Raw genomic sequence first — 27,882 nt, 5'->3', positions numbered from 1 at the left:
GCCTGGCTTGGGCCTTTGAAACCTCAAAGCCTACCCCTCGTGACACACTTCATTCAACAAAGACACACCTACTCTATCAAGGACACACGTAGTCCTTCTCAAGTAGTGCCACTGCCAGATGACTTAAGCATTCAAATTCATGAGCCTATGGGAACCATTCTCATCGGAACCACCACAATGAACTTGTATTTTCATTTATAAAATCCATTTCATCTTCATCAAGTTGAATTATGCAGTTATATGGAGAGCTTATTTGCATTTCTGTTTATGAACTTCAGTAGGGATAGACGCATGGAGAGTAACTTAGGACATTTATGCAACTTTCAACCTGAGCGTTTAATAAAACATGAACTTAAATGTCCAGTCAGAAGGGAAAACAAAAGTATTTGAGATTTCTCTAGAGTGGATCAGAGAAGTTAATAGAATAAAAGGGATTTTACGCACATGCAATAAATTGCATGTGGTTATTTACTACATAATGGTCTACTGATGTCCATTTAAGACATAGGTCTTTGCCCTCCTGCCTAACATAAGGTTTCAGAGTCCGTATTCTCTAGAATTGCTCTTGTACTCATTTTAGTCTTGGACTAATAGTGACCTGCCCCCCTTGTTCCTGTTTTATTACAGGCTTCTTAGAGTTTATTACAGGCAGGCTAGGGTTCAGTTATCTTCTAACAGAATTGAGAGCAAAGTTTATTGGCAAGCAGTGCAGACGTTTTAGACTGAGAGGGGTCCCAGAGTTGGAAGACCCCTGACAAGGAGAGCTAGTTTTTTACTTGGTTTTAAATACCCATTCCTGGTGACTCCTCCATTGGTCCTATGGTGTTCTGTGTCCTCTGGCATGGGACTGGGTTCACATTGCTAACAGGAGCCTCTGTTTTTGTACAGGGCATGGAAGCAGCTCTAATAGGGTCCTCTCTTCCACAGCACATGCGCAGATACTGCTTGTTGGATGGGGCTCCCAAGCCCACTGGGGAGGGAGAAGTTTACTGCAGGGGAAAAGGGGAGTGACCTTTTCCTTACTGGGTTGCGCTCTCCCCTGGGCCCAGGTCTCCTGGATGATTACTGTAATTAGATAATGACAAACACCGTCCCCTTTCTTTGAGTCTGACCATGCACTTACCTCTGAATTAGGTGGATACAATAATCTTTCTTGTTTCAGAAAAACTGGACCGAGTACTTCTACCATCAAAGCCATCATGCATCTGAAATTGTGTATGTGTGTGACCTTAGTGTGTCCTGGAAAGTGCTACGAAGTTCTAGTTTTAACTGTTCTGTTGAAGATGGATTTAGCTCTCAGCCTAGTTTTGTTTCCTTTTGCTGTGATAAAATACCATGACAGAAACAGCTTAAGGGAGAAAGGCTTTCTTTTTATTATTATTGAGTTTCCGAGTGTCCATCACGGTGAGGAAGACATAGCAGCAGGTAGGGAAGGCAATGGCAGTGGCAATCTGGCTGGCTCACAGCGCGTCTAAGGTCAAGAAGCAGAGCAAGAACAGCAATTGGGCGGACTAAATGGGGAAGAGCACTGAAGTGGGGAGATGTAGGGCAGTTGAGGGATTCCAGGGAGGGATAACGCTAAGGATGTTTGAGAAAGCCATTTGGAAATATTGCTTCCTAAATGTACAAATACATCTACATATACAAGAGTTTAACTGGAGCTCCCCTATGTAAGTTGACAAAAAGTCCAGTGCCAAATATGGGATGCCTCTCAGTTACTGGTCAGGGTTGTCCCAGAGACCCTCCCACCCAAAAAAGAAGACAAAGACTGTTGCTCTTGGTTACCCATCAGAACTTCATTTGCTGAAGACATCATATTGGTAGCAGGATGTGGGGAAATCACTGGCCAGCTTGCTTTTTTTTTTTTTTTTTTTTTGGTTCTTTTTTTTCGGAGCTGGGGACCGAACCCAGGGCCTTGCGCTTCCTAGGCAAGCGCTCTACCACTGAGCTAAATCCCCAACCCCTGGCCAGTTTTCATAGTACCAGAAGGTGCAATGTAGGCAGTTGTGGGGAAGTCGACAGTTTTACTTGAACTGAATTCTGGGAGCTACAATAGTGACCAGTGTGCCAAGATAATGGCCGTGGGTACAGTAGTGACATGTTACAGTGGTAATCACACTTTCTGATCGGAGTTAAGTGCCTAAGTGGAAATGTACCTGATCCCGTAAATCTGGCTAAGAACCAATGGCTAAGAAGTCCCTAGTCCCTAGTGCTGAGTACCACAGTGGATGTACTACTGCTATTTTGCTAAAGGATCACACAGCAAAGTATCCTCTAAGTTTGCTTTTCCATATCTGTAAGTTAGTGCAGCTCTGTCCTCATCATAGTTTCTTTGTGCTGTAGACACTGGTTATGCAGAAACTCATAACTGATCAATACAGTGTCTGTGGAGCGCTTAGCCATAAGTGGGACATCCATATGACACCCCCTCCTACCAAGGCTCAGGGATCATCTTTGGAAGAGGAGGCAGAAGAGGTTAGGAGAAGACCTAATTGCTAGGGACAGTCTTTGTGAAGCTGTCTCGTGGTCTGGACAGGACCACTGCACTCGGGAACTCAGCTGTGGTTGCCTCCACAAGATCAAGCCAGGCAGCATCCCAGCAGAGCAAGGAGGGAGGGGCTCATCAGCCTTCATCCAGTAGCTGAGGAACAGTTAATGGCTTCTGAGAGGGAGAGTTGGTTTTCTTTAAGGATATAACCCTTGATAAGTCGACCGTGCTCCCATGGGTACCTTGACTTCCCTAAGTAATCAGGTCGGCACAAACTGGATTAGGTGGGTTATAAAATAAATGAAGTCATGAAGTTAGGAATGGGGGTAGATTTGGGAGGAGTTGGGGATGAGATGGCTGTGATAAATGCTATATGCAGGTATGAAATAATAAGTATATTAAACATGAGAAACAAACCAGAAAGCCCTCCCCCAGTGACACAATTATTCCAGCAAGATGCTACCTCCTAAAGGTTGCATAACCTCCCCAAAGAGTGCCACCAGCTGGGGACCAAGTGTTCAAACACGTGAGCCTATGGGAAAAATTTCACATTCAAAACACAACAGCTTTATTTTCCAAAAATGCACATTGGTATAAGAATGATAAGAGAACACTTAAATACTCCTTTACTCAGACACCCGTTCAAAACGTCCATTTTCCTCTTCTATCGAAAGCTTCCAATCTAGGATTGGGGAATCATTTAATTATGCCTTTTGATTTATTCTGGGAGTTCTTTTTTTCTTGACTTTCACAACTGTTGTTTCTGAGATTCCGAAAGTGAGGATCACTGGAGTTGATGACGTGGGGAAAGGTAGAGGCTGTTCAAATGAGGGAGAAAGACTATGGTTGGCATCCAATGGAAAAAAGATAGCTTTTTCAGCAAATGGTGCTGGTTCAACTGGAGGTCAACGTAGAAGAATGCAGATCGATCCATTCTTATCACCATGTACAAAGCTTAAGTCCAAGTGGATCAAGGGCCTCCACATCAAACCAGATACATTCAAACTAATAGAAGAAAAAGTGGGGAAGCATCTCGAACACATGGGCACTGGAGAAAATTTCCTGAACAAAACACCAATGGCTTATGCTCTAAGATCAAGAATTGACAAATGGGATCTCATAAAACTGCAAAGCTTCTGTAAGGCAATGGACACTGTGGTTAGGACAAAACGGCAACCAACAGATTGGGAAAAGATCTTTACCAATCCTACAACAGATAGAGGGCTTATATCCAAAATATACAAAGAACTCAAGAAGTTAGACCGCAGGGAGACAAATACCCCTATTAAAAAATGGAGTTCAGAGCTAAACAAAGAATTCAGAGCTGAGGAATGCCAAATGGCTGAGAAACACCTAAAGAGATGTTCAACATCTTTAGCCATAAGGGAAATGCAAATCAAAACAGCCCTGAGATTTCACCTCACAGTAGTGAGAATGGCTAAGATCAAAAACTCAGGTGACAGCAAATGCTGGTGAGGATGTGGAGAAAGAGGAACACTCCTCCATTGTTGGTGGGATTGCAGACTGGTACAACCATTCTGGAAATCAGTCTGGAGGTTCCTCAGAAAATTGGACATTGAACTACCTGAGGACCCAGCTATACCTCTCTTGGGATATACCCAAAAGATGCCCCAGCATACAACAAAGACACATGTTCCACTATGTTCATAGCAGCCTTATTTATAATAGCCAGAAGCTGGAAAGAACCCAGATGCCCTTCAACAGAGGAATGGATACGGAAAATGTGGTACATCTACACAATGGAATATTACTCAGCTATCAAAAACAATGACTTTATGAAATTCATAGGCAAATGGATGGAACTGGAAAATATCATCCTGAGTGAGGTAACCCAATCACAGAAAAACACACATGGTATGCACTCATTGATAAGTGGCTATTAGCCCAAATGCTTGAATTACCCTAGATGCCTAGAACAAATGAAACTCAAGACGGATGATCAAAATATGAATGCTTCACTCCTTCTTTAAAAGGGGAACAAGAATACCCTTGGCAGGGAATAGAGAGGCAAAGATTAAAACAGACACAGAAGGAACACCCATTCAGAGCCTGCCCCACATGTGGCCCATGCATATACAGCCATCCAATTAGACAAGATGGATGAAGCAAAGAAGTGCAGGCCGACAGGAGTCGGATGTAGATCTCTCCCGAGAGACACAGCCAGAATACAGCAAACACAGAGGCGTATGCCAGCAGCAAACCACTGAATTGAGAATAGGACCCCGTTGAAGGAATCAGAGAAAGAACTGGAAGAGCTTGAAGGGGCTCGAGACCCCATATGAACAACAATGCCAAGCAACCAGAGCTTCCAGGGACTAAGCCACTACCTAAAGACTATACATGGACTGACCCTGGACTCTGACCTCATAGGTAGCAATAAATATCCTAGTAAGAGCACCAGTGGAAGGGGAAGCCCTGGGTCCTGCTAAGACTGAACCCCCAGTGAACTAGATTGTTGGGGGGAGAGCAGCAAGGGGGGGAGGGTGGGGAGGGGAACGCCCATAAAGAAGGGGAGGGGGGAGAGGGATGTTTGCCCGGAAACCGGGAAAGGGAATAACACTCGAAATGTATATAAGAAATACTCAAGTTAATAAAAAAAATAAAAAATAAAAAAAAATAAAAGGGGAACAAGAATACCCTTGGGAGGGAATAGGGAGGCAAAGTTTAAAACAGAGGCAGAAGGAACACCCATTCGGAGCCTGCCCCACATGTGACCCATACATATACAGCCACCCAATTAGACAAGATAGATGAAGCAAAGAAGTGCAGGCCGACAGGAACCTGAGAGACACAGCCAGAATACAGCAAATACAGAGGCGAATGCCAGCAGCAAACCACTGAACTGAGAATAGAACCCCCGTTGAAGGAATCAGAGAAAGGACTGGAAGAGCTTGAAGGGGCTTGAGACCCCATATGAACAACAATGCCAAGCAACCAGAGCTTCCAGGGACTAAGCCACTACCTAAAGACTAAACATGGACTGACCCTGGACTCTGACCCCATAGGTAGCAATGAATATCCTAGTAAGAGCACCAGTGGAAGGGGAAGCCCTTGGTCCTGCTAAGACTGAACCCCCAGTGAATGTGATTGTTGGGTGGAGGGTGGTAATGGGGGGAGGATGGGGAGGGGAAAACCCATATAGAAGGGAAGGGGGAAGGGTTAGGGGGATGTTGGCCTGGAAACTGGGAAAGGGAATAACAATTGAAATGTAAATAAGAAATACTCGTTAATAAAGAAAAAAAAAGACTATGGTTGGAAAACTAGGTTGTGAATTTGGTGGCCCAGGTGTAGGCTGAGGAGTGCAGGGCATGGGTGGACATCTGAGAGGAACAGGAGGGTACCTGCCTTCTTTTATTGCACACTTAAATTGAATCAGCTGTTTTCACGTCCCTCTCCTTGTGGGTTTTCCTGGTGTACCTTCCGAAGTGCCACCCTAGACCATCAGCATGCTTTTTTATGCCTCAGGATTGAAAGTGTCCCCTGGGGTTCAAGTTTGAACACTAACCCACTAAGAATAATTTCAGAAGCCCTGAGACTTTCTTCAGAGATGTTATCAACAAAGGGTTTTTGTTATCTGGGCATCATACCCCAGATTCTTGTGAACTCTGCTAGCTTTGAATATGAGAAATGACTTCTCACTTACTCTATGGCCATTAGTTATTAGGCAGAGGAGGCTCTTAGAAACACTTGATAATTTCAGACGTTTGAGCCCTTCACAGTGGTACTTGAAACAGAAGCCACTTTCATCAGAAAAGCACCCCAGAAAGGCTGATGGTGTACACATTAAAAAGGAATCAAGCTGCATCCGGGACTGGGCTTGGTGACTTACTTTTATGTATTTACTTCTGGGGTCAGGGTCGCACTCTGTAGCCCTAGACTGGCCTGGAACTCACTCTGTAGACCAGATGGAATGAACAGAAATCTGCTGTCTCCCCTCCCGAGCTGGGGCTAAAAGCATGCATCACCCTGCCTGGTTCACTGCTTTCCCCCTTTTCTTTTTAAAGCTGTAGCAGTAATTAGGGATGTGTGGGGGCCACAATTTAAGAATGCTTGGGATTCCTTCCTTTAAGTATTGAAAAGTTCAACTGGATGGTTTGCTGCATTTGTATAACCCATCCCGTACTGCAAACCGCCCCGTGGGGTGTCTGATGTGGCCTAAGTGTCCCCATTTATTAAGTACTGGGGTAGAGAAGCATAGATGGTAGCAACTGTGGGGCGTTTATTTTCCCACCTAATTTTCATTATTCTATGAGAAATGAAAGAACTAGACATTTCTCATAAGAAGATGTTTCCAGAGAATCACTGATGTGATCCAAATAGCAAAAGTGGCAGGGTTGGGATTTGAACTCTTGTCTAACTCTTAAGCCCATATTTGCTTATGTTCTTGTGTAGCAGACACAGGAGGATGGCAGGATTCTCTCTGTTAAATGATTTAGCAACGGACTTTATTGAAGTATCCCTTGCCCTAGTTTTCACTGCTTAGAATCAAGAGCTGGGATCTGACCCAGTGATTCTTGCCAGGTTTCTTAGAGCCACCTCCCGTTTCTCCGCTGCTGCAGAAACAGCGGTTGTCCACACATCCACCTCCAGCTAGCTCATGGGATTCTTGGCGGAAGCCAAGAGAAGCTGGATTGAATCAGTCAGCTTGGAAGGTTAGATTGTGCCTTTACACAGCTTGGGCACAGCTCTCATCTCATCCTTTGAACAGAGGATAAAAGTGACATTGACACCACTATTTTGTTTCTTTTTGAGATGGAGTCTCATAGTTCAGTCTGGTGTTGGGCTTACAGATGTGCTGCGATGTCACACTCAGTCTATGGCTGCTGGGGATTGAACCTGGGGCCCTGTGCACGCCAGGCAAGCACTTTATTAATACAGCCAAACCCTGACCCTTACTCTTCGGTTTACCACCCACTTGGGCTGCTTTTTTTCCCCCCTCAATTACTTTGGGCTTGGTTTTACTTTCATAAACTCCAAACCTATGAGACATTTGAATAAATGGTTATAGGAAACATATTCTCCACTCATTATTCCACAGTATCTCGTCTGGCTGTTTGAAAGTAAATTGTAGAAATATATGCACACACATGCGCTTAGATGTTTTCACTTAAGCAGTTTGGAGGTAAAATACTTTTCCAAAACCTTCTGTACTGTTGAATGAGAATGGCCCCCTCGGGCTCCTATGTTTGAATACTTGGTTCCAGTTGGGGGAGCGTTTGGGGAAGGATTAGGTGGCATGGCCTTGTGGGAGGAGTGTGTTACTAGAGGTGGGCTTTGAGAGTTTCAAAGCCCAGGCCATTCTCAATCTCTCTGCCTCCTACTTGCAGGTCAAGATGTAAGCCCTCAGTGACTGCTCTAGCAGCATGCCTACCTGGGCTAACTTTTTCTTCTTTTTTCCCAGTCCAAAAACATAACCTATATGTTCCTTTATTGGAGCAGATTCCTGACATATACAGTGATGAATTTACTAAAACAGAGTCCTGTGTAGAAATTATACATGCTCCGTCTAGACAGATTGAGGTTACACTTTGCCTATTGATGGAGTAGTTCCATTTATAAAGTTTTATACGTCAGAAAGCTTTGAATTTGACCAGGCTGTCCACCAGTCATCGCTGAGAAGGGGGCGTTTCATTTTAGCTCTGTTTTACAGCATTAAAAAGCTCATACATCTGGTCGCTCCTCGACACCTGTTCTCCCACACAATGGCGCTGAGCAGATGGCAGACAGCTCCTCATCGACGCAGTTCAGAGTCGCGTCCGAGCGCTTCTGCTACACACCTGTGACAGATACCTCCTCCCCGGCTGCTCACCCTGACAGCCCACCTTCTCGGTCAGTTCACACTGCCAGTGAAGACACACCAGCAGCTGTCCTTCGTACAGACGGCATAGAGCAACAGGACAGTGACACTGGGAGCAGGTGCATCCATGACATATAGGTAAATAAAGGCCCATTAAAAAAACAAAAAAACAAATTGAGATAAAAATCAAAGTTACAAGTCCCTGGCAAGCTGTGTCCACACTCAGTGGCAGAGAGGTTAAGACATGATTCAAATCCCTTTTTACTCAAGCTACACAGCCCTGAGGTCGTCCTGCAAAGTGCATACAGAAAAATACAACGTTAGGGAGACAAAGTTTGGACATGATGTCATTATGCAGGTCAAACTTGGAAGGCCTGTGGAGCATTTGTTCTTACAGAGACGCATCAGGTCCTTTGTGTACACATTGATTTTATTGTAACAAAGCAACTTGTACACTTTAACATTTAAAATGAGCATCTTTTTCCTTCCAGTGAAGACCAAAAGAAAAAAAATTAAAAATAAAGTTACGACAGATAATGTCAACTCCAAATAAAACCCTACAGGTTCTGCTGATTCTCCCAGTGCGTGGCAGGGCTCAAGCCTTCATCAGGAGAGAATTTTATTTTAAGTGTCACCTTAAACTGCAAGGTTGTCTGTTAAACATCACAATTAGACATGACAAAGGAGAAGCCATGTTGTCACCCCCACCACACACACGCCTCAATCCCACTCTTGCTCACCATCGATAACGCCCCCTTTTTTTCTTTTGATTAAAGATGAGAAAGAAGACAGATACATGTTGGCAAATGCTAACGTCTGTATTCACATAGAGACGCAGTGTAATCTCTGAGCCCAATATACAGAGGAAAGAAAAAGCTAGAACTCTATGCACTACTATGCAGGGGCCCAGCACTCTCCAGCCTCCAGCAGAGCCAAGGGAACTGGAGGGCTTTTCTTTCTTCCCACAGAGCATGGTGGAGGTGTTGAATCCACAGTTTGAGACAAGAATGGGTAAAAATGAATTTAGAACAGAAATGTGGGGATTCTGTTCCTGTTGTATTTTGCTCAAGATATTTTCCCCCAAGTTAATTGTGAACCATGGTGTTGAGACCTCAAATGAGGGTGACTGAGCACAGAGGGAGGGACAGGGAGGAAAGGACTGCAACTCGATCCCCGCTCCCAGGAACTGGAGAAATAAAAAAATAAAAAGAAAATAAAAAAGGTTGGAATCCACCTGGGGCAGCAGCCGGTCTGGGTTTCTTGGGCTGAGCATTCCCAGGGCCAAGGCGTGAGGGAGGTAGCCAGGAGACAGAGGCCAGAGTACCCCCACCCTTGTCCCACCGATGATCACAGCAGGAAGAAACTCGCAAGAACTCTCACTTTTTCTTCTTTTGAGATGGGCTCTCTGTGCAGCCCAGAGTAACTTCACAATCACAAGCCCCCTGCTCGGCCACCCAGGTGCTGAGTCTCACATTTGCCCTGCTGTGCCTGGCTTCCCTTTATGACTAGTTTTCCTGAGGATACAACTTGAGAGTAGCCAAAGGGTTGGCAGAGCCTCTTTGTCTTCCCTGAGGGCTCCCTCCAGACACCTTAAGTGTTCGCCAACACAGGTCTCCCACTTAGTGCATTTTTGTGGAGTGCCTTGGTTTCTTTTCCCTTTAATGTGATTAGACACTCTGACAAAAGCCACTTGAGGAAGAAAGCGTTGTTTTAAGGTCACAGTTGGCAGAGCGTGTTCCTACCATGTTCAACGCACAAGCCTCGTTGCAAGATTACCTGAGCAAACAAGGTGGAAGTCTGAGTCTGGACAAGCCTGAAATGTGGCCAGAGTAGATATACAGGCAGAAAATGGGACTCCTGGTCCCAAGCGCCCACTGGAAGCCTTTAATAGAGGAGGTGACGTCACACTTGGCTATCGGCGAGTTTCATTCTTTTCCCTGTCTGGTGCAGACGTCTTTTTTAGAGGAAGCATCTGTTGAAAAGGTCTTGATAATTTATGAAAGTATCAGGCTGAGGAACTACTTGTTGTTGCTCTTCAGCTGGACTCCCCCAAACCGCAGTCTCTATTTGTGACTGGAAAATTTGGACTCTGTGCTTTTTCTTTTTTTTGATGTTCCGATAGATGTTTAAACGTAGGTATGCCCTATGAGTGGCTGCTGAGGGAGCTGGAAGTATCATGAGCCATGTGTTAATAGTGTGTACAGGGAGTTTCTTGCTGGCTTTGGGTCGTACACTCATGAAAGCTTCATTCAAGGAGTCTGGAAAGTTCGAGCTGTGTCTGGTTCCAGACATCTCTAAGGCAGCACGTCCTCTCAAGGAGCATGCAAGTAACAGGGAGATGGTCCTGCAGCACCACCTGGTGGCTGGAAAGGGGATAGACCAGCGACCACGCTGGTTAAACTGGTGAAATATATTATTTCCAGTCAGCTCTGGACCAGAACTTTCGTTAAACACAACAAAAATTTTAGGTGAAAAACAAAAATAAAGGCATAATTTTTATTATTAAATCCATCAAGCCATAATACTTCAATTGATACAACTTCAATAAAAAAGACAAGGAAAAAGAAAACTGACCAATTTGTCCATGACCACTGTAATGGTCACTTCTCCATATTAAATAAATGCTCTGATGTGATTTTGAACAAATGCCATAAATATAAATATTGCTTTACTGTAACAAATGAACTTGTTTCTTTTTAAAAAGTATCTAATTTGGCTGAATTTGCTGGCACGTGCCTGTAGTCCCCGGCATTTAGGAAGCTGAGGCAGCAAGATTATAAGTTTGAGGTCAGCCTGGGTTACATAGTAAATTCCAGGCTAGCCTGAGCTACAAGAGTAAGACTTTGCTTTAAAAAAAATCTGGGGAAAAGATCCATTATATATTAAATTGATGACTTTGTCACCTGTGGGGATAATGTATGGTTTGAAAAGCACAGTTTTCAAAGTAATTGGCTTATAGGGTAGATTTAGTGAGAGCCGAAAACACTTTAAGGGCATCCTTAGCAAACAGAGTATTAATGTTAAATTTTATAAATGTAACATGAACAAATCAGCCTACATACATTTTCACGTTATCTCTAATCCTGGATCAGCCAATTTGAGTAACTTTTATCCACAATCCATCTTCTCTCTTCAAGCTGTAACTTGCAATTTGATTGAATATTTCTATTCTTGTCTAGATTTCAAATGAATGAGACTCAGATTTATTCAGCTTTCGTGCAATTACTGGGTAAGTCAGCCCTACTATAATTCTCTAACGCTAGACTGGTACGTCCCCAACTGTGCTCCCCAATTCCTTGTGTTTGAGTCTTTCCAGGTTACTTCCGCTCCTGTAGTCTGTCTTGGCGGACTGTTTCACTTGAGCATGTGCTCCTGGTTCATCGAGTCTAATGGCGATCTCTTCTCCCTCTCCTTTCTCCTTCTCTTGGTCCCTGCCTGTGACCCTGCCTCTTTCTCTTCTCCCCAGTAATTGGCCAGTTTTATTTAACCTATAGTTTTAAATTGGGGAGTGAGGTTTACACAACAAAGGCTATGTGGGAATTCTTGGGGCAGCCAGATATGGGAGGACAGAATTTAGCATTTGAATGCATAGCAGGACCAGGCCAATCCCCAACCATTACTTGTTTTGGTTCTTAGATGTTATTTGCCACTGAAAAATATGTTGCATAAAACTCTTAAAATAATAGAAAATACTGAAGCTAAAAGGAAGATAAAAGATGGAGCTAGGGCTGCACTCGCAAGGGGGTTGCACTCGAGAGATCTCCAGCAACCTGCTAACTAAACAGGAGCTGATCACGGATGACACACATACAGGAGCCGATCATGGATGACACACATACAGGAGCCGATCACGGATGACACACATACAGGAGCCGATCACGGATGACACACATACAGGAGCTGATCACGGATGACACACAAACAGGAGCTGATCACGGGTGACACACATACAGGAGCCGATCACGGATGACACACGGATGACATGCTACATTGGGAGGGGTTGGGGCGGTGGCCCAGGAAGATTAACTGCAGGCTACTTACTATCCAATGCTGAGAGCAGAAATAGTCTTCCCCAGAAAAGAGGGCACCCACTGGCTATCCAATAACGAGTGGTCAGCCCTGATAAACATACATACACGTGACATTAGACAGACTGAGCAGGCTGTGTATTTAGGAATATATATGTGTAAACAGATATGCGTGTAATGACAGTCAATAAAAGAAGGGGGACCATTCAAGAGTGAGCAAGGAGGGTTATATAGGAAGACTTAGGGGGTTATATAGGAAGGGAAGGAGGAAATGAGGTAATTAGATTATAATGTCAGAAAATAAAGAATAAGAAAGATACAGTTGTTAGCTCACTTCCTTAAAATGTATGAAGGGACCTTCTGATCAAAAAGTCTATTTCAGACACTCAACAGCAGACCTTCCCAGTAGCCATGGCCTCCCAGCCCACAGCTGTAGCTGATGACATCCGGTGCTGTAGCATCACGAGGAGCGAGTGTCCTGGATTTCAAGGCTTTGATTTCACTCACAGGGGATTTTCTGTACCAGCAATAGACTGTGAGGCTGACGCTCACTCAATGAAGAGGTGGTGTTGGCTTATCAGATGGAATCCAAGAAGAAAGTGGTGTCAAGCACGTCAATTTTCAGGGGCTCAGAAAGCCTTGTGTGAAAACTGTGGTGTTGAAAGTTGGGGAATCAGAGCACAGGCAGATGGATATTTCCTCCTCAAAGCCTGAGGTAAAATATGACTGGAAAGAAAAATAGTTGATTATTTGAGAAGTATTCTTCCCCAGGAGCTTATAAGAAACACAGATTTCAGCCCCAACCCTAGGCTTCCTCTGTCCAGTCAACAAGATCATCAGGCGACCTATGAATGTCTTAAAGTTTGTCAGCCTGTTCAGAGAACGTTGAGCAGACAGTTTAAGATAGGGCTGCTGGGGCTGGAGAGAGGGCACAGAGGTTAAGGGCACTGACTGCTCTTCCAGAGGTCCTGAGTTCAATTCCCAGCATCTACACTGTGGCTCACAACCATCTGTGGTGGGATCCGATGCCCTCTTCTGGTGCGTCTGAAGACAGAGACAGTGTGCTCACATACATGACACATACATGAAATCTTTAACAAAAGAAGCAGCTGCTGATGGGCCATGGTAGCATTTTCCTCTTTCAAAGCACTTTAAGTCACAGTGGTTCCCCATGGATGGATGGATGGATGGATGGATGGATGGATGGATGGATGGACGAGCAAACTGGGGTACCTGGCTTACTGATCTCCCTCAGTGGGACTATGGACAGAGTGATTTATACATGGGATGATTTAATCATGGTCAGACGACTGGGCTTCACTGACTACCTCACTTCACTGTTGTGGTTGACTCCATGCACCCCCCTTTTTTGATTGAAAAACATTTTTTAATAAAAAAAATATGATGTTTGCTTATTCTGCGTGTGTGCTTGATGCCCAATAAGGCCAGAAAACTCTTTTAGAACTGGAGTTATAGATGGTTGTGAGCCACCATGTGGGTGTCCACCATGGGGACAGAATCCCGGTCCTCTAGAAGACGGCCTGTGCTTTAAACCTCTGAGTAGTCTCTCTAGCCCCCTTCATGTGACTTTTATAAAGAACTGGCCATTTATTCTGCAAGATGTCAGCGTGTGTGTGTGTGTGTGTGTGTGTGTGTACTTTTGAGATATGTTTTCTCATCTAGCCTTGAAGTTACAGAGATCCATGTGCCTCTGACTCCTGAGTGCTAGGATTAAAGGTGTCACACCATGCCTGTCCCACACAATATCATTTATATAGTGTTTTCTGGTTAGTTTTGTGTTAACTTGACACAAGACAGAGTCATCTGAAAGGAGGGAACCTCAATTGAAAAAATGCCTCCATACCATCTTCTATAACATCCAGCTGTAAGGCATTTTCTTACTTGGTAGTTGCTGGGAAGGGTCTAGACCATTGTGGGTGGGGCCATCCCTGGGCCTGTGGTCCTGGGTTCTATAAGAAAGCAGGCTGAGCAAGCCATGGGACGCAAATCAGTAAGCAGCACCCCTCCATGGCTTCTGCATCAGCTCCTGTCTCCAGGATCCTGCCCTGTTTGCATTTCTGTCTTGACTTCCTTTAATGACGAACAGTGCTGTGTAAGCTGAATAAACCCTTTCCTCCTCAAGTTGCTTTGGTCATGGTGTTTCATTACAATACTAATCACCCTATGATATAGTGAACTGTGAATAAGATGATCTCATCCTGTGTCACTATTCTATCAGTGGCTTTTCTGCTGCTGAATAAAATACCATGGCCAAGGCAACGTGTAGAAGGAAGTTTATTTGGACTTACAGTTCCTAGAGGGTTAGAGTCCGTGCTGGAGGAGCAGAGGTATGGCAGCAAGCAACAGGCACAGTAGCAGGAACCGGAAGCTAAGGGCTTCCTGTGAACCTGAAGCAGGAAGGAAACAGAGGAAACGGGCATGCCTTTAGCTTTCAAACTCTCAAAGCCCGCCCCCAGTGACATACTTCCTCTAGCAAGGCCACACCTCCTAAGCCTCTCTCACTGTACCACCAACTGGGAACCAAGTGTTTGACCACCTTAATCTATTGGGCACTTCTCACTCAAACCACCTCAGGGTTTCTGCCTGTTTACCTAAATTGACCCAGCGGTCTAGAGCAGCGGATCTTGTGGGTCATGGCCCCTTTCGTGTTTGGGGGGGTCACCTAAGACCAGGCATTTACAGTCATGAAGTAGCCATGAAAATACTTTGATGATTGGGGTCACCACAACACGAGGAACTGTTTTAAAGGGTGGCAGTGTCAAGAAGGTTGAGAACCACTGCCATAGAGGATCTTAGGGAACGTGTTCTTCCCTAGCAAGAAGGAGACCCTGTGCCTCTTATCCCTGTGACAAAATAGCCGAGACACAACTTAAAGGGAGGAAAAGTTTCAGTCCTCGGCTGGCTGGCTCCACTGCCTCTGAGTCTGTGGCAAAGCATCATGGTAGAAGGCTGCGGTGCTGCAGAGCCTCACTTCCTGGCAGATACATTCCTCAAAGTCTGCCCCTGTGATCTTCCAAGTTGGCTTGACTTCCTGATAACCCTTTCAATAGTGGCTAGAGCATGAAACTCAGCAGGAAGCATAGAGAACAGTCAGGAAGCAGGGGAAACTTTTTACTCTGGAAGCAGACCCTCCCACCACTGCCTCCCGTCCATGCCCATACCCCCATCTGCCAATACTTACGCCCTGCCAATATCCCCCCTCCCCCCCGCCCCAGTTACATACTTCCTACAGCAAGACTGCATCTCCTACACATCACAAACAGCGCCACCAACTGGGGTAAAATGACCAAGACTGTGGGGGACATTCTCATTCAAACCAACACAGGGGCTTTTCCTTAACCTCTTTTCTTCCAAATTTTCCGCTTATATTTGTAGCCACCATTTTTCTTTTACTGGACCTTGAGTATTCGAAACAGTTTAAAATTTGAATTTTCTTACGTGTTGGAAGAAGGCCTTTTTTCTCTGTGCTCCCTTTACCCTTTACCAAATTTCACTTCTGGTAGTAGTAAGTAGATGGATGTGAAATAAATGTATAATTTAAACAAAATTCTAGAAACTCAGTGTAATCAAATAGCCTCAGGTGTTCACGTTTTTGCCAGAAGGTGGTAGCAAAGTCACAGTCAGACCTTGGATAAACATTTTTTTTTTTTTTAAAGTGTCACCACTCAATGGAAAACCAAACCAAACCAAATGGAAAGCAAAACCAAGAGCAAATGAGACAAGCAGTGGGGTACCACCTGCTTATTTTACTCATAGCTTACTAAGCCTGCTTCAAGATCCATACCTCCTAATCATGATAAAATTAGTGCTTCTTAAAGTTATTTTGAGTTGAAGACTTTTTTTTTTTTATTTTGAGACCCCTGTTTCTGTATAGCCTTGGCTATCTTAGAGCTAGCTCTGTAGATCAGGCTGGGCTCGAACTAGAGGTCTGCCTGCCTCTGGTGCTGGGATCAAAGGTATGGGCCACCACTGCTCAGTGAGTCAGAGACTTTTTATTGTATTTGTTTAGAGTGTGTGTGTGTGTGTGTGTGTGTTACACATACATGTGCACACGGATGAGAAAGGGGGGAGAGAGAGAAGAGAGACAGAGAGAGACAGAGAGACAGAGAGAGATAGAGACAGAGAGACAGAGAGGCAGAGAGAGACAGAGAGAGCACAAGTATGTGTGCCCCTGTCATGGTAAACATGTGGAAGTCAGAGAACAACATATGGAAGTTGGTTCTTTCCTTCCATAATATGGGTCTTGGCACATGCTGGGTCATGTCTCTGGTCCCATAAACAAAATGATTTCATGTAATTACTTTGTGTTCTGAGAGTTTATTTGAAGGTACTATGAAGAGATGAATGCTGCTTGTATATCCTTGGCCTTCCTCTGCTGGGGAAGGTCCAGCCAACGGAATGGCTTTGGGTAGGATATCTGCCACATTAGTCAAATCAACCCTTGGCAAACAGCAGAGTGACAGATGTCACAGCCAGTTCACTCTCACAGCCTATTTAATTGCTTAGAAACCTCCCACTCCCAGCTATGAACTATCGATACACGAAAATGGCCCAAGCATTTGAAATAATAGATTTGAAGTCGTTTTTAGTCTCCTCTTTACGAGCTCTCTCAGTTGAGCAGTACAGTATAAACCACATGGAGTCATGATAATCAAGACATGCTGTCAACCTGGCTAAGTTTGTAACTGTTCCTGGGAAAGCATTCTCACTGCAGTTGAGAGCTCTTCGTCTCAGTTGTCCGGTTAGTTAGCTGCCTTAAGGGGTGGTCCTGTGATTGGTGCATGGGGATCCAAGCCTGCCTGATGTCATGACTAGCTCTGCTGACTCTATAACACAGAACCCCAGCCCTGTTGATGCCACCGGTGTACCCACTTCCTGTCCATCAACTCCTTCCACAGGGTCACCTTACGTCTCTGCATAAGACAGTGAGGATGCTGGCTGTGTGACAGATAACGTCCTGCCCAGGTCCAGGTGAGGACTCGGCCATCCTAGGAGCAGCTGGCCATGATGCTGGCTAGGAGACAAACTTGGTGGTGCTGAACTCTGTGCCTCCAGCTTCTGCTCCTCCATCTACTGCTTGTCTTCCTCTTACCACATGGCACCAGACTCAAACTTCTTGATGTATTGGATTTCTGGCCCTTTAGCTAGTCTATGAGGTCTCCAAGAGCCAAGTACCCCACTGACAGCATGATAGCTTGTAGTGTGAGCACTGCTGATCTGAGATTGCCACTGGCCTTCTCTAGTGCAGGTCAGCTGGGAGATGGTCCAGCCTGGGGTCAGATTCAGACCACAGTGTGGTGAGCTCACACACAGAGTTCAATGAGTGGCCATGTCCCAAGTGCTTGTGGATCTCCCAGGTGACCTTTTCTTCTCTCTCTCTTTCCAGATAATGTTTCTGGTCACAGGAACATGCATGATTTCTGAGTATTATTAGTCATGGAATGGATCCAGACTTTTTAGAAAAATTATTTATTTAATATATGTGAGTACACTGTAGTTGTATTCAGACACACTAGTAGAGGGCATCAGATCCCATTACAGATGGTTGTGAGCCACCATGTGGTTGCTGGGAATTGAACTCAGGACCTCTGGAAGAGCAGTCAGTGCTCTTAACCGCTGAGCCATCTCTCCTGCCCCGGACCCAGACTATTTTACACACAGATTTTTCATGACCCTGGGAATTGGCTTTGAGAGTCAGCCCACACTTGGGCACACTGAAAAGATTTGAGACCAATCTGAGGGGTGGGTTGTATACCACTGGAGTCCATTTGGGCACTGTGTGTGCCACAAGAGTCAGATAGCAGGAATTCTGTCCCCGTGGGAGTTGTCCTGGCCCTAGAGCTGCAGCAGTGGCCGCTGGGCCTTTGATATGGCAGCTCCAAGCTCTTTCCCAACAACAACTCTTTTTCTGGCATCGAACTGACTGAGTCAAAGGCTCTATTAGGCTAAACTTTTCTTCAGTGTTAATTTCAACTTAAGATACAATAAAAAATGGAATTAATGCTCAACTGAAAAATTCTCAGTGTTCTGTAAGTTCTCACAGTGGTGTGCCACTTGGTGTCAAATCATTCAACTTATTTTCCAAAAGGGAAGATACTAAGGTTAGTGATCGAAATGCCCTCTACTGTTGTTAAGATTGATATGAAAAATATGGGGCTAAAGGGATGAGAGAAACCTGAGCAAATGCCCCCATTTTCCCTCCTGTTTCAAGTTTCAGCATTCTTTTACCCCCTGCCAGCCACCCAGTGCAATGTCCCCTCCTTCTCCCTCCCTTCCTCCTTCCCTCCTTTTTCTCTCCCTCCATCCCTCCCTCCTTCCTCTCCTCTCTCTTCCTTCCTCCTCCTCTTCCTTTTCCTTTATTGATTTCATTATATACCAGGATCTGCTTGAGTCACTGGAATAGTTGTGACCAAAACAAATAAGGACCCCACTTTATATTCTAGAATACACCATGGTGCGGTGCTTCTTGGAAGAACTCTAAGATAGTAGAGATGACGTTCAGGCCATAGACTCTGGCCGATAATGCCGATTGTTCACTGTGCTGCCCAGTACAGTATCCCTCAGTAAAGGGCTTCGGTTCATCGGACTGTTGGCAGGACTGGACCTGGAAAGTTTCTGCCAGCTTTAAAATTTTGTAATTCTGTTTCCACAGAATAAAATCCCACAAATTCCTCTGGCAGTGGAGCTTCAATGCCCAGTGTCCCACTGGTTTTTAGAGTCAGGACATTACATGGAAACACTCAGGAAAATAAGCCGGGGTCTATGGCACGATGTCCAGTAGGTGCAGAGGGCACCTGGCGCATGGATGGATGTCACGATGGATGCCTATCTACATAGGCATCTCAGCTACACAGTGGGGATGTCTTGAGGGAAGGATAAAATTGCTCACAATCAGGCTCAGGAAACCGCACATACTTGATGTCTGAGTTGCAGGGGTGCCCTGAGCATTTGGACGGGAAGGTGCAACTCTCTGGTCTACACTGCAATTTGAGGTCCCAGTGGCTATCTCAGAATCTATAACTTGCTCAGAATACTTTAATTAGACTAATGTTGAGTGAAATCTAACACAAACCTACACTATAATATCTTGACTAGGTCATGTCAATTGAAGGAAAACCAACAGTGGCCATATACTTGGAAAACACTTTCTATAAAATCCCCCTTTCCTCACTATTGGGAAGTTGATCTAATACTCGTTGGGTCGTGGGAGGCAAATACCCTGTGTGACACTCCCTGTGCGACACTCACTGTGTGACGCTATCAGCTTTATCCCCACATTCACATCCTTGGTCAGAATTCGATATTTACTTAGGAAGATCTGCCAGAAGTGGATTTGATTGTAATTTAGAAGGAAGAGTGGACAGTAGAGAAAGTGCACCTTGGTGCCCAGCTTTGGGAACTCACTAAAGCCTGTTTGGGTGGAGTCTGAAGCATCTGCCTTTGATTATTTGTCCTTGCTAAGTGGTGTCTGAAGCATCTGCCTTTGATTATTTGTCCTTGCTAGTCACCACTGTGTCTGTGTCCTGTGAGATTATAAAACCGAAACATGCTGTTAACCACATGTAAATGCTGGTCCACTGTCATTTTCCTTGAGATCAGAAGAGGGGTCTTGATTTGGATGGATTTTTTGGGTGACTTCTCCCATTTACAGATATCTCTTCTGTTACTTCATGAAGAGACCAAGCCAAACAACTCAAAACCCTTCACTCTTTCTCTCTTTTGCTCACAATGACCAGTGAGTGACAATCACTAGGAAGTCATTTTCACACTATTATTGCAGAGAAGACAAAATCAACAAATCTTTAGAGAGTTCTCTAGGACTTGCTTCCAATTCACTTACAGCAGAGAGGGACACCTGTGAGAAAGCACAGGAAGTTCCGGCATCTGATGCACGTTCTTGAGAGGGTAAAATGCCTCGGTAGGTGCTCCACTGGCTGTCCTACAAAGCAGAGGACGCCCTTGTGAGAAAAGGACACAGAACAGGCCTATGGAGGAGAGAGGGGTTATCCTTGGGAATTTTCTTAAAGAGAACACAGGGTCTAATTAGGGCATATAGGAAAGGCAAGAACCCTACAGAAGCATCATAATCTCACTTGGTTTGGGGCAGAATCATACAATTGAATGTTATTATTTTTAAGATTTTAATTTAGCCATTGAATAAAAATGAATTGAAAAATCCTATTTTGTAGTTTAGTCACACCTTATGTTCTCAGTTGACACATATATTAGTCAGAGTTCTCACAAGACAAACAGAGCTGATAGAATGAATATATATGAATATATGAATATATAATGTGTGTATGTATATAATACATGTATATGCATATATGTGTGTATATGTATTTGTATGTATGTATATACACACATTTACATTTAAAGGGATTTATTAGAGTGACTTATAGGCTGTGGTCCAGCTAGTTCAATAATGGCTATCTCCCAGTGAGTAAGTCCAAGAATCCTGTAGTTGTTCAGACCACGAGGCTGGATGTCTCATCAGGTCCTCAGTATATGTCTTAATCCTGAAGACTGGCTCTAATGCCAGTGCATTGAGACCAGGAGCAAGCAGGCAAAGGACAAAAGCTTCTTTCTTCCTTGGGCATTGTGTAAGCTGCCACGAGAGGGTGTGGCCCAGATTTAAGGTGTGTCTTATGACCCAAAATGATCCGGACTTAAGGTGGGTCTTCCTACTTCAAATGAGCCAGTTAACTAAAAACCCTTCACAGCTATGCCTGGCGACCTCATCTTAGTGAATTCCAGATGTAGTCAAGTTGGCAACCAAGAAAAGCTCTCATACTCATGCGTTAACTGTATTGGATGAGGACGGTCTACATACATTGCTCCCTGTGCCATGGTGCTATTGTGCTCTCTGGATCAGTTAGAACATGTATTGGTATAGGTAAGAGGCCAGAGATGCATGGGCCTCTATGAGCTAGACATGGAAAGAGTCCATGGTGGGACCCAAGGTATATGGTAGGAGGAGTTGTTCTATGGGGCTGGCCAGTTTGAAGAGCTCGTGCCCTGCATTAACAGGGGCTGCTACTGTGCAACGGCCAAGGGCTGCTTTCTGGAAATGTAGGTCCAGGAGTGCTGGACATTAACTTTAACTTTTACTTATTTATTTTTTAATTTTAGTGATTGTAACCAATGTTGTGTGTGTGTGTGTGTGTGTGTGTGTGTGTGTGTGTTCATGTGTGCCCATGTGCATGCAGGTTCCTCTGTAGGTTTTTGGGGAGAACAGAGGGTTATGTTAGGTGTCTTCCTCCATTGCTTCCTACCCTGTCTTTTGAGAGAGGATCTCACTGACCCTGGTCTCACAACCTTCTGATTGGCTAGAATGGCTGTCCAGTGAGTCTTGGGATCTTGTGTCCCTGGCATGACCTAGGCTTATAGCTGTATGTGATCATGCCTAACTATGATCTTCTATGATTACTGAGGATCCAAACTCAGGTCTGCATGCTTCTGTGGCCAAAACTTTGTTGAACTATCTCCCCCGCCCCCATTTGTAAAGCATTTTAAAAGTACTAATATTATATATAGTAAGTGGAGCCCCAGGGCAGCTCATCAGCCCTCAAATTTCAAATTTTGCTTTATTTCAAATAATTTCTGTGGCATTTGCTTCTGTGAAAAAAAAATAGAGAATTGATAAAATGGTCACTGTACAAGGCTAGGATCTGGATTTGAGTTCCCAGACATGGGCAGTTTAAATAAAGACATTGTGGTTATAGAGAAACAAGACCTCAAACATCAACAACAACAGAAAAGGACCCCCCCCACTTTTTAAAAAAAAATTCAAGGTTAACTTCCCAGTGTGTTCAGAATGGTAGGTAACAACGGCAGGGTAAGGCCTCCAGGAGGGGGAAGCCTCAATTTCAGGCAATAATTTCCCTCAGCAATCCCAGCTGCACCCTGCCATCATCTACTTGAAGAAAAGTAAAATTACTTTTGTGCTCTGAGGCACCCAGAAACTAGGTGCTCCCAAGTTTTCATTGTAAAGTCTCAGAATCATAGCACAGGAAAATATGGAGATTCTAAAAGACATTTCCACTGAATGGGACATATTGAGGGAAGTAACTAAATCACAGAGCTATGACCCATTGCAGTGAATGAACTCATCTTGCTGTCACATAGGATGCAGGAGACCACCCTCCACAGTTTTTCATCTTTTACGTACAGTGCTGGGAACGGAACCCAGGGCATTGAGCATGCAAGGCATCTACTCCACTGGAATCACATCTGCAGCCCTATCTTGCTGTTAAATTATAAATTTTACTGCATATCCAATTCAATCCACTGGTCTGACTTACATGGGTTAGAGACAGCTTTCTTTTTTCTTTTTGTTTTCTTTTTCTTTTTTTTCGGAGCTGGGGACTGAACCCAGGGCAAGTGCTCTACCGCTGAGCTAAATCCCCAACCCGCCCCCCCTTTTAAAAAACATTTATTTATTTATTATGTATACATCATACAGCTTTCTGCCTGCATGTATGCAACTACAGGCCAGAAGAGGGCACCAGACCTGATTATAGATGGTTGTGAGCCACCATGTGGTTGCTGAGAGTTGAACTCAGGACCTCAGGAAGAGCAGACAGTGCTCTTAACCACTGAGCCATCTCTCCAGCCCCTAGAGACAGCTTTCAAATGATACAGACCAGTTTAGAGGGAGTAGCCACTGTAGAGTTGGGATGTAGCTCGGTTCATAAGACATTGCCTATCATGTAAAAGGTCTGAATTAGACTCCCAGCTCTGCACAGACAGGGCATGGTGATGCATGTGTGTAATCCCAGCACTGGAGAGGTAGAGGAAGGAGAATCAGGGGTTCAAGGCTGTGAACAGCTACAGAGGACTCTGAGGCCACCCTGGGCTATATGAGATCCTGTTTCAAACAAACAAATGAACAGAAAAGAAGGAACTCAATTTAATAATTCAGCACTGAGAAATTGTTATATCTTTATGTTTATTAACTATTCTTCTATAGTTATTTTTATTAATTTATTAAAAAGAATTTGCAAATAAAAACATCATAAACCAAAATTAATTAAGTCCAAAGTCCATACATCTCAATGAACTTCTATACAGTTTGTATAATTATATTATATTTATTTGTTAGTTCAGGTAGTGTAAGAAATGGTGCATTGGGGTTTTGAATTCCAGAAGTATGTCTTAGTTATGACTCAGATGGTCTGTTGATTGCCTTAAAATTGCTTTTATAATTTTTTGACATGATGCCAAGAATGTTGGGGGGAAAAGACCAGATTGAGAAACTCGAGTCAAACTGAGGCAAACATCAGCAAATTTCTTCCAAATGCAAAAGGAACTTGCAGTGTTCACTAGCTATTGCAACAGTCTGGATTTCTGTTTTTAAAATTTCATTGCAATAGCCAACATTTTTTGAGGGACCGTTGTGTGGTCTTAGCTAAGAGCTCCCACGTTGGCGTATAGGGATAAATTCAATGTCTTAACCGTTACAAGAACATCAGAAATACCATTAGCAGTTTCTTCTGACCTGCTGTTCAATTGACAAATGATGATCCAGGGGCTAATATGTTCCAGGTAACATGTGAGGTGTTTGAGATTCCGTTAAGGCTTCAAACAAATTAGTTTATCTAGCAGTGTTGTAAAGGACCAGCAGTGTGTTTGCAGACACAAGAACTAAGTTCTTTCTCAGAAAAGAAAATGCCACTGAACCACAAAAATACTGTCACCTTTTGATCACATGGTCCCTTTCTCTTTGGAGATCTTCTGCACACACTGTACTTTGTTCAAGGTACTTTGTACCTTGTGGAGATGAGACAAAAGTTCAAAAGAAAGCTTTATTTTGTTTTCAGACAAGGATCGAAGATGCCAGGAAGACAAGACACACTCCCCAGTGTTTCTTCAAACAATTAAACGTCTGTCCTTTGCCGACAGATAAGTGTAGTCAAACTGAGGCAAGAAAATGCCTCAGTTTGTATCAGATGGATATCATTACAGGAAACCACAGTCAATCAAAATGCAGAACACAACTAACAAAACACTCCCACCTCCCAGCTCAGGGAACATTGCAGAAGAGGGGACAGAAAGATTGTAAGAGCTGAAAGATCAGGGAGTTTGCTGTGGGATTTTTATCTCCTAGTAATATCAAAAGCTTACACCAATAGAGACTCACCAACATGACTGTTCAAACGTGAGATGGACAAGGATGACAGCAATGAACATGGGAAACTGGAGGGAGAGGAACCCACGAGCCTCAACAGGGAACTATGCACAGTGGTGAAAGGCTGGGATAGGGGAAGATGGCCTTCCAGAGAAGAGCACACCAATTGGTTGTCCAGTGCCAAATAGTCAGCCCTGAAAACACACATACAGTAGCATAATACAGACCGAACAGGTTATATTTAGAAATACGTTTGTATATACATATATGCATGAAATAATTAGTAAAGAAAGGAGTGGGAAAGGGTGTATGGGAGGGTTTGGAGAGAGGAAAGAGAAGGGAGAAATGTAAGTATGTTACAATATCATAAATTTAAAAAAGAATAGAACTCAAAAATGTTTTATTTTTATGATTTCAATTTGGAGTAATTAGTCATGATGACAGTTATGAAAAAATTTCTTCAACCCAATGATGTCTTGAGCTCCTCCGTCCATTCAGTCTACCATAAGTTCATCAAGGGTCACATGTGTGCACAGGAGGGTACCACACAGGTCCGGAAGGGTAGAGAAGAGGCAAGTGATGACCTTGCCTCCTCCTACCTTCTGGAGGTTTCCAGTCATGGCCTTCAGTGGGTTGAGGCATTCTCTGAGGGACCATTGTAAGGTGGTTTAGCTTAGTGCATTACGGGAGAAGGATGGCTGTGTGACGTAGACAATTCGAGCTGGCCTCGGTTGTGTGTGTTTTAGAATATGAGTTACTGGGCTAGTCACAGGCTCTTGAGGTAGGGTGTGAATAGGAAGAATATGGCTGTACAAGTCTCCACGTTCAGTGAGAAGAGCTGGAAGGAGAATATTGAGTTCAATGATTCAGTAAAGATGAGAAACAAATCCACACTTTCTGGTTAAACATGACCTACTTACAGGGAAGCAGGGAGAGCCAGAAGTCTCTCAGTCTCTCTCTCTCTCTCTCTCTCTCTCTCTCTCTCTCTCTCTCTCTCTCTCCCTCTCTCTCTCTCCTTCTCTCTCTCTCTCCCTCTCCCTCTCTCTGTAGCTTGCTTGTGCATAGCAGTACAAATGCAGGGGAATCTTAAAAGCAAATAGAATTGACTGGAAGAGGGAAAGCTGAATGTGTTGGGGAACTTAAAATATATGAAGCCTCAACTATGGTGCTAGATCTCTTGAAGGATCATGAAGGATTTAATTGTGTTAGGAAATTGATGTCCACTCTCTCTCGCACTCTACAGACTTTCTTTTTTTTCTTTTTCTTTTTTTTAAATAAGCAAAGGTGAGGTTTATTACGGAGATCTATTACGGAGATCTCTGGGCTGACACACATATCCTGCGCAGGAGACAGAGGTCTCTACAGACTTTCTAATTCCTGCCATTTATTTCCCTTTGCTATTAATTTGTTTCATCTTTTAGACCACCCGGGGGAACCGCCCTCTCTCATCTAACATTCCCTTGAGTTCTGTGTCATCTCTTCGGTGACAGTGTCTACCGTAGTCAGTAGATGTCAGTAAGAGTCAAGTGACCCTCTGGGGAAGGAGCTTCATGTTCCCTTTCGTGGATTAACTCCCTTCTGGTTGGCTTTATAAGGTTTAAAGCCTGCGCATAGTATGTCCTTAAGACGGTCTTACAGCCTTCTCGCCATTTCAGGTGTGACGTCATTGCCCGGGTCTGTGAGGACCGGCTCTCAGTGGCCTCTCGCTACAGCACATTGCCTCACACTCTAAGAAGGCCCAGTTGCCCTTCAAGCCTGATTCAATGGCGTATAATGGTATCTACCCCTGGCCTGTTGCCCTCTGGACTCAGAAACTAAGTTGTAGCCAAAAATCTTAGCTCCAAAGATGGAGACAGGATCAGGTACCACATGGTCCCGAGTGCAGGAGCCAGTCTGAATGTGTCCTGTCACTTGATAGCAGACAGACACTCCTCAGGAGCTACTCAGGACTCCCGGCGCCAGGAAGTAAGTTGAGGTCAGGGAGTTTGTTTTATCTACTGATTTGGAAAAATATTTAACCTCCCTGGAGCAGGGATGTACATTCCGTGAGCCTGAAGCCATGAAGTTTGGCAAGTCCCATATCAGATGCCTGATACTGTTATACAACACAGTCTAATTTAGGTTGTAAGGCTGCCAGAGGGACCTAAGTCTCCCCCTAGGACCAAAAGTCCCCTCTGACAGTTCTTTGGACCCAACAATCAATTACAATTATTAGTAACCATAAGAGTGATATCCACTGCCCAGATTTGACCTAAAGGTCAATACAAACAGCTTTGCATAATTATACATTAGGATTTAGAGGGACATGGGGGTGACTTATACAATGTTTCGACTGTTCTACAAATAAAAGCAAAGGGATCTGGCACCATGAGTGAGTTGAAATCCTCTTGAACTGTATGCTCTCTCTCTATTGACCCTGCCTCTTGGAAAATAAAAGCGAGCCTTCTTGTTATCTTTTACCTAAGAGGCCATTACATGTCTCACATAATTTTTTCCAAACTGTTACAAAAAAAATTCATTTTAATTCTGCCACTTAAATTTCCAAGGTATATGTTGATCTTCAAGGATCTTGAAGCTATGATGATAACACAGTTTGGGAACAGCATAAAATGGAAAGCAGTGTGTTCAGCACGCACTCTTCGAATGCTCAATGACAACTGTGCATATTTGCACGGGATCAGAGGGACTGAAAGAGGATAGCTTGCCTCAGTGTCGAACAGAGCTGGACTCAGCCTGAGGCTCTGCAGACTCTTCAGTTGTCTCATCTGGACGGCCTATCCATTTGGCAAAGCCTGTTTTCTGAAAAGCTCCTTGTGAAGACTATGGAGAGGTCTTAAGAAGAATGACAACTGCAGTTAAATATGTTTGGAGAGGGTCTGTGGAATAAAATCCTGTGACTTCTGAATTGCAGGCTTCTCAGAGCCTTTGAGCATTAATGTGACTCTCAAAGAGGGAGAAATGTATAAATTAAAATGCAGTAAATAGCTAAATGTTGCCAAAACTTGCCCAACTATGAAAACTTTTTTTTCATTAAAGTATTTCATGGGGTTTGGGAATTCAGGAAAACAACTGTGTCTCTCAGGATTCTTCAGGTCATAAGTGATAGAGGCCAACTACTGACAGGGCAAAACGTGGAAGCTATTTGCTCTGGGAACTGAATCAAAATCAGGACAAGGGTAGGGCTAGTCTTGTGGGCAACTAGAAGAGTTTATATTTATAAAATACTTTTACTTATTCCATTTATTTAAAGTGTATTGAGGGGCTGCATGTTATGGCCTCCTTATAGAGGTCAGAGGACAATTGGAGGAGTCAATTCTCACCTTCTACCAAGTGGAGGTCTAGGGTTTGAACTCAGGTCTTCAGGTTTTGTGGCAAGCTCCTTCCCTTGCTGGGGCAT

General features: G+C 44.0%; 1 protein-coding gene across 1 annotated transcript; it reads right to left on the bottom strand.

The window, feature by feature from the left end:
- Nucleotides 1–782: 782 nt before the first annotated feature.
- LOC147996120 (uncharacterized) lies at nt 783–27,882 on the bottom strand. The gene is made up of 6 exons (XM_087639963.1): nt 27,806–27,882; nt 25,085–25,130; nt 20,196–20,294; nt 14,644–14,742; nt 8,319–8,415; nt 783–970 (listed from the first exon to the last, which is right to left on the bottom strand). Exons 1-6 carry the CDS (start codon nt 27,880–27,882, stop codon nt 783–785), a joined length of 606 nt encoding a protein of 201 aa, XP_087496089.1.

This window comes from Rattus norvegicus, chromosome 2 (assembly GCF_021556685.1).
Source record: "Rattus norvegicus strain SHRSP/BbbUtx chromosome 2, alternate assembly SHRSP_T2T, whole genome shotgun sequence".
NCBI lineage: Eukaryota > Metazoa > Chordata > Mammalia > Rodentia > Muridae > Rattus > Rattus norvegicus.
The sequence above is the reverse complement of the archived record's forward strand: the minus strand, read 5'-3'. Positions and strand labels throughout refer to the sequence as shown.

Coding starts and splice junctions, on each gene's coding strand:
- LOC147996120 (XM_087639963.1), bottom strand. CDS start 27,882: ATGCCCCAGCAAGGGAAGGAGCTTGCCACAAAACCTGAAGACCTGAGT. Junction 25,131..27,805: donor AGACCTCCACTTGGTAGAAG/GTGAGAATTGAC, acceptor ATGGTCCCTCAG/AGAATGCCTCAACCCACTGA. Junction 971..8,318: donor CGAGAAGGTGGGCTGTCAGG/GTGAGCAGCCGG, acceptor CTCCCTCCCCAG/TGGGCTTGGGAGCCCCATCC.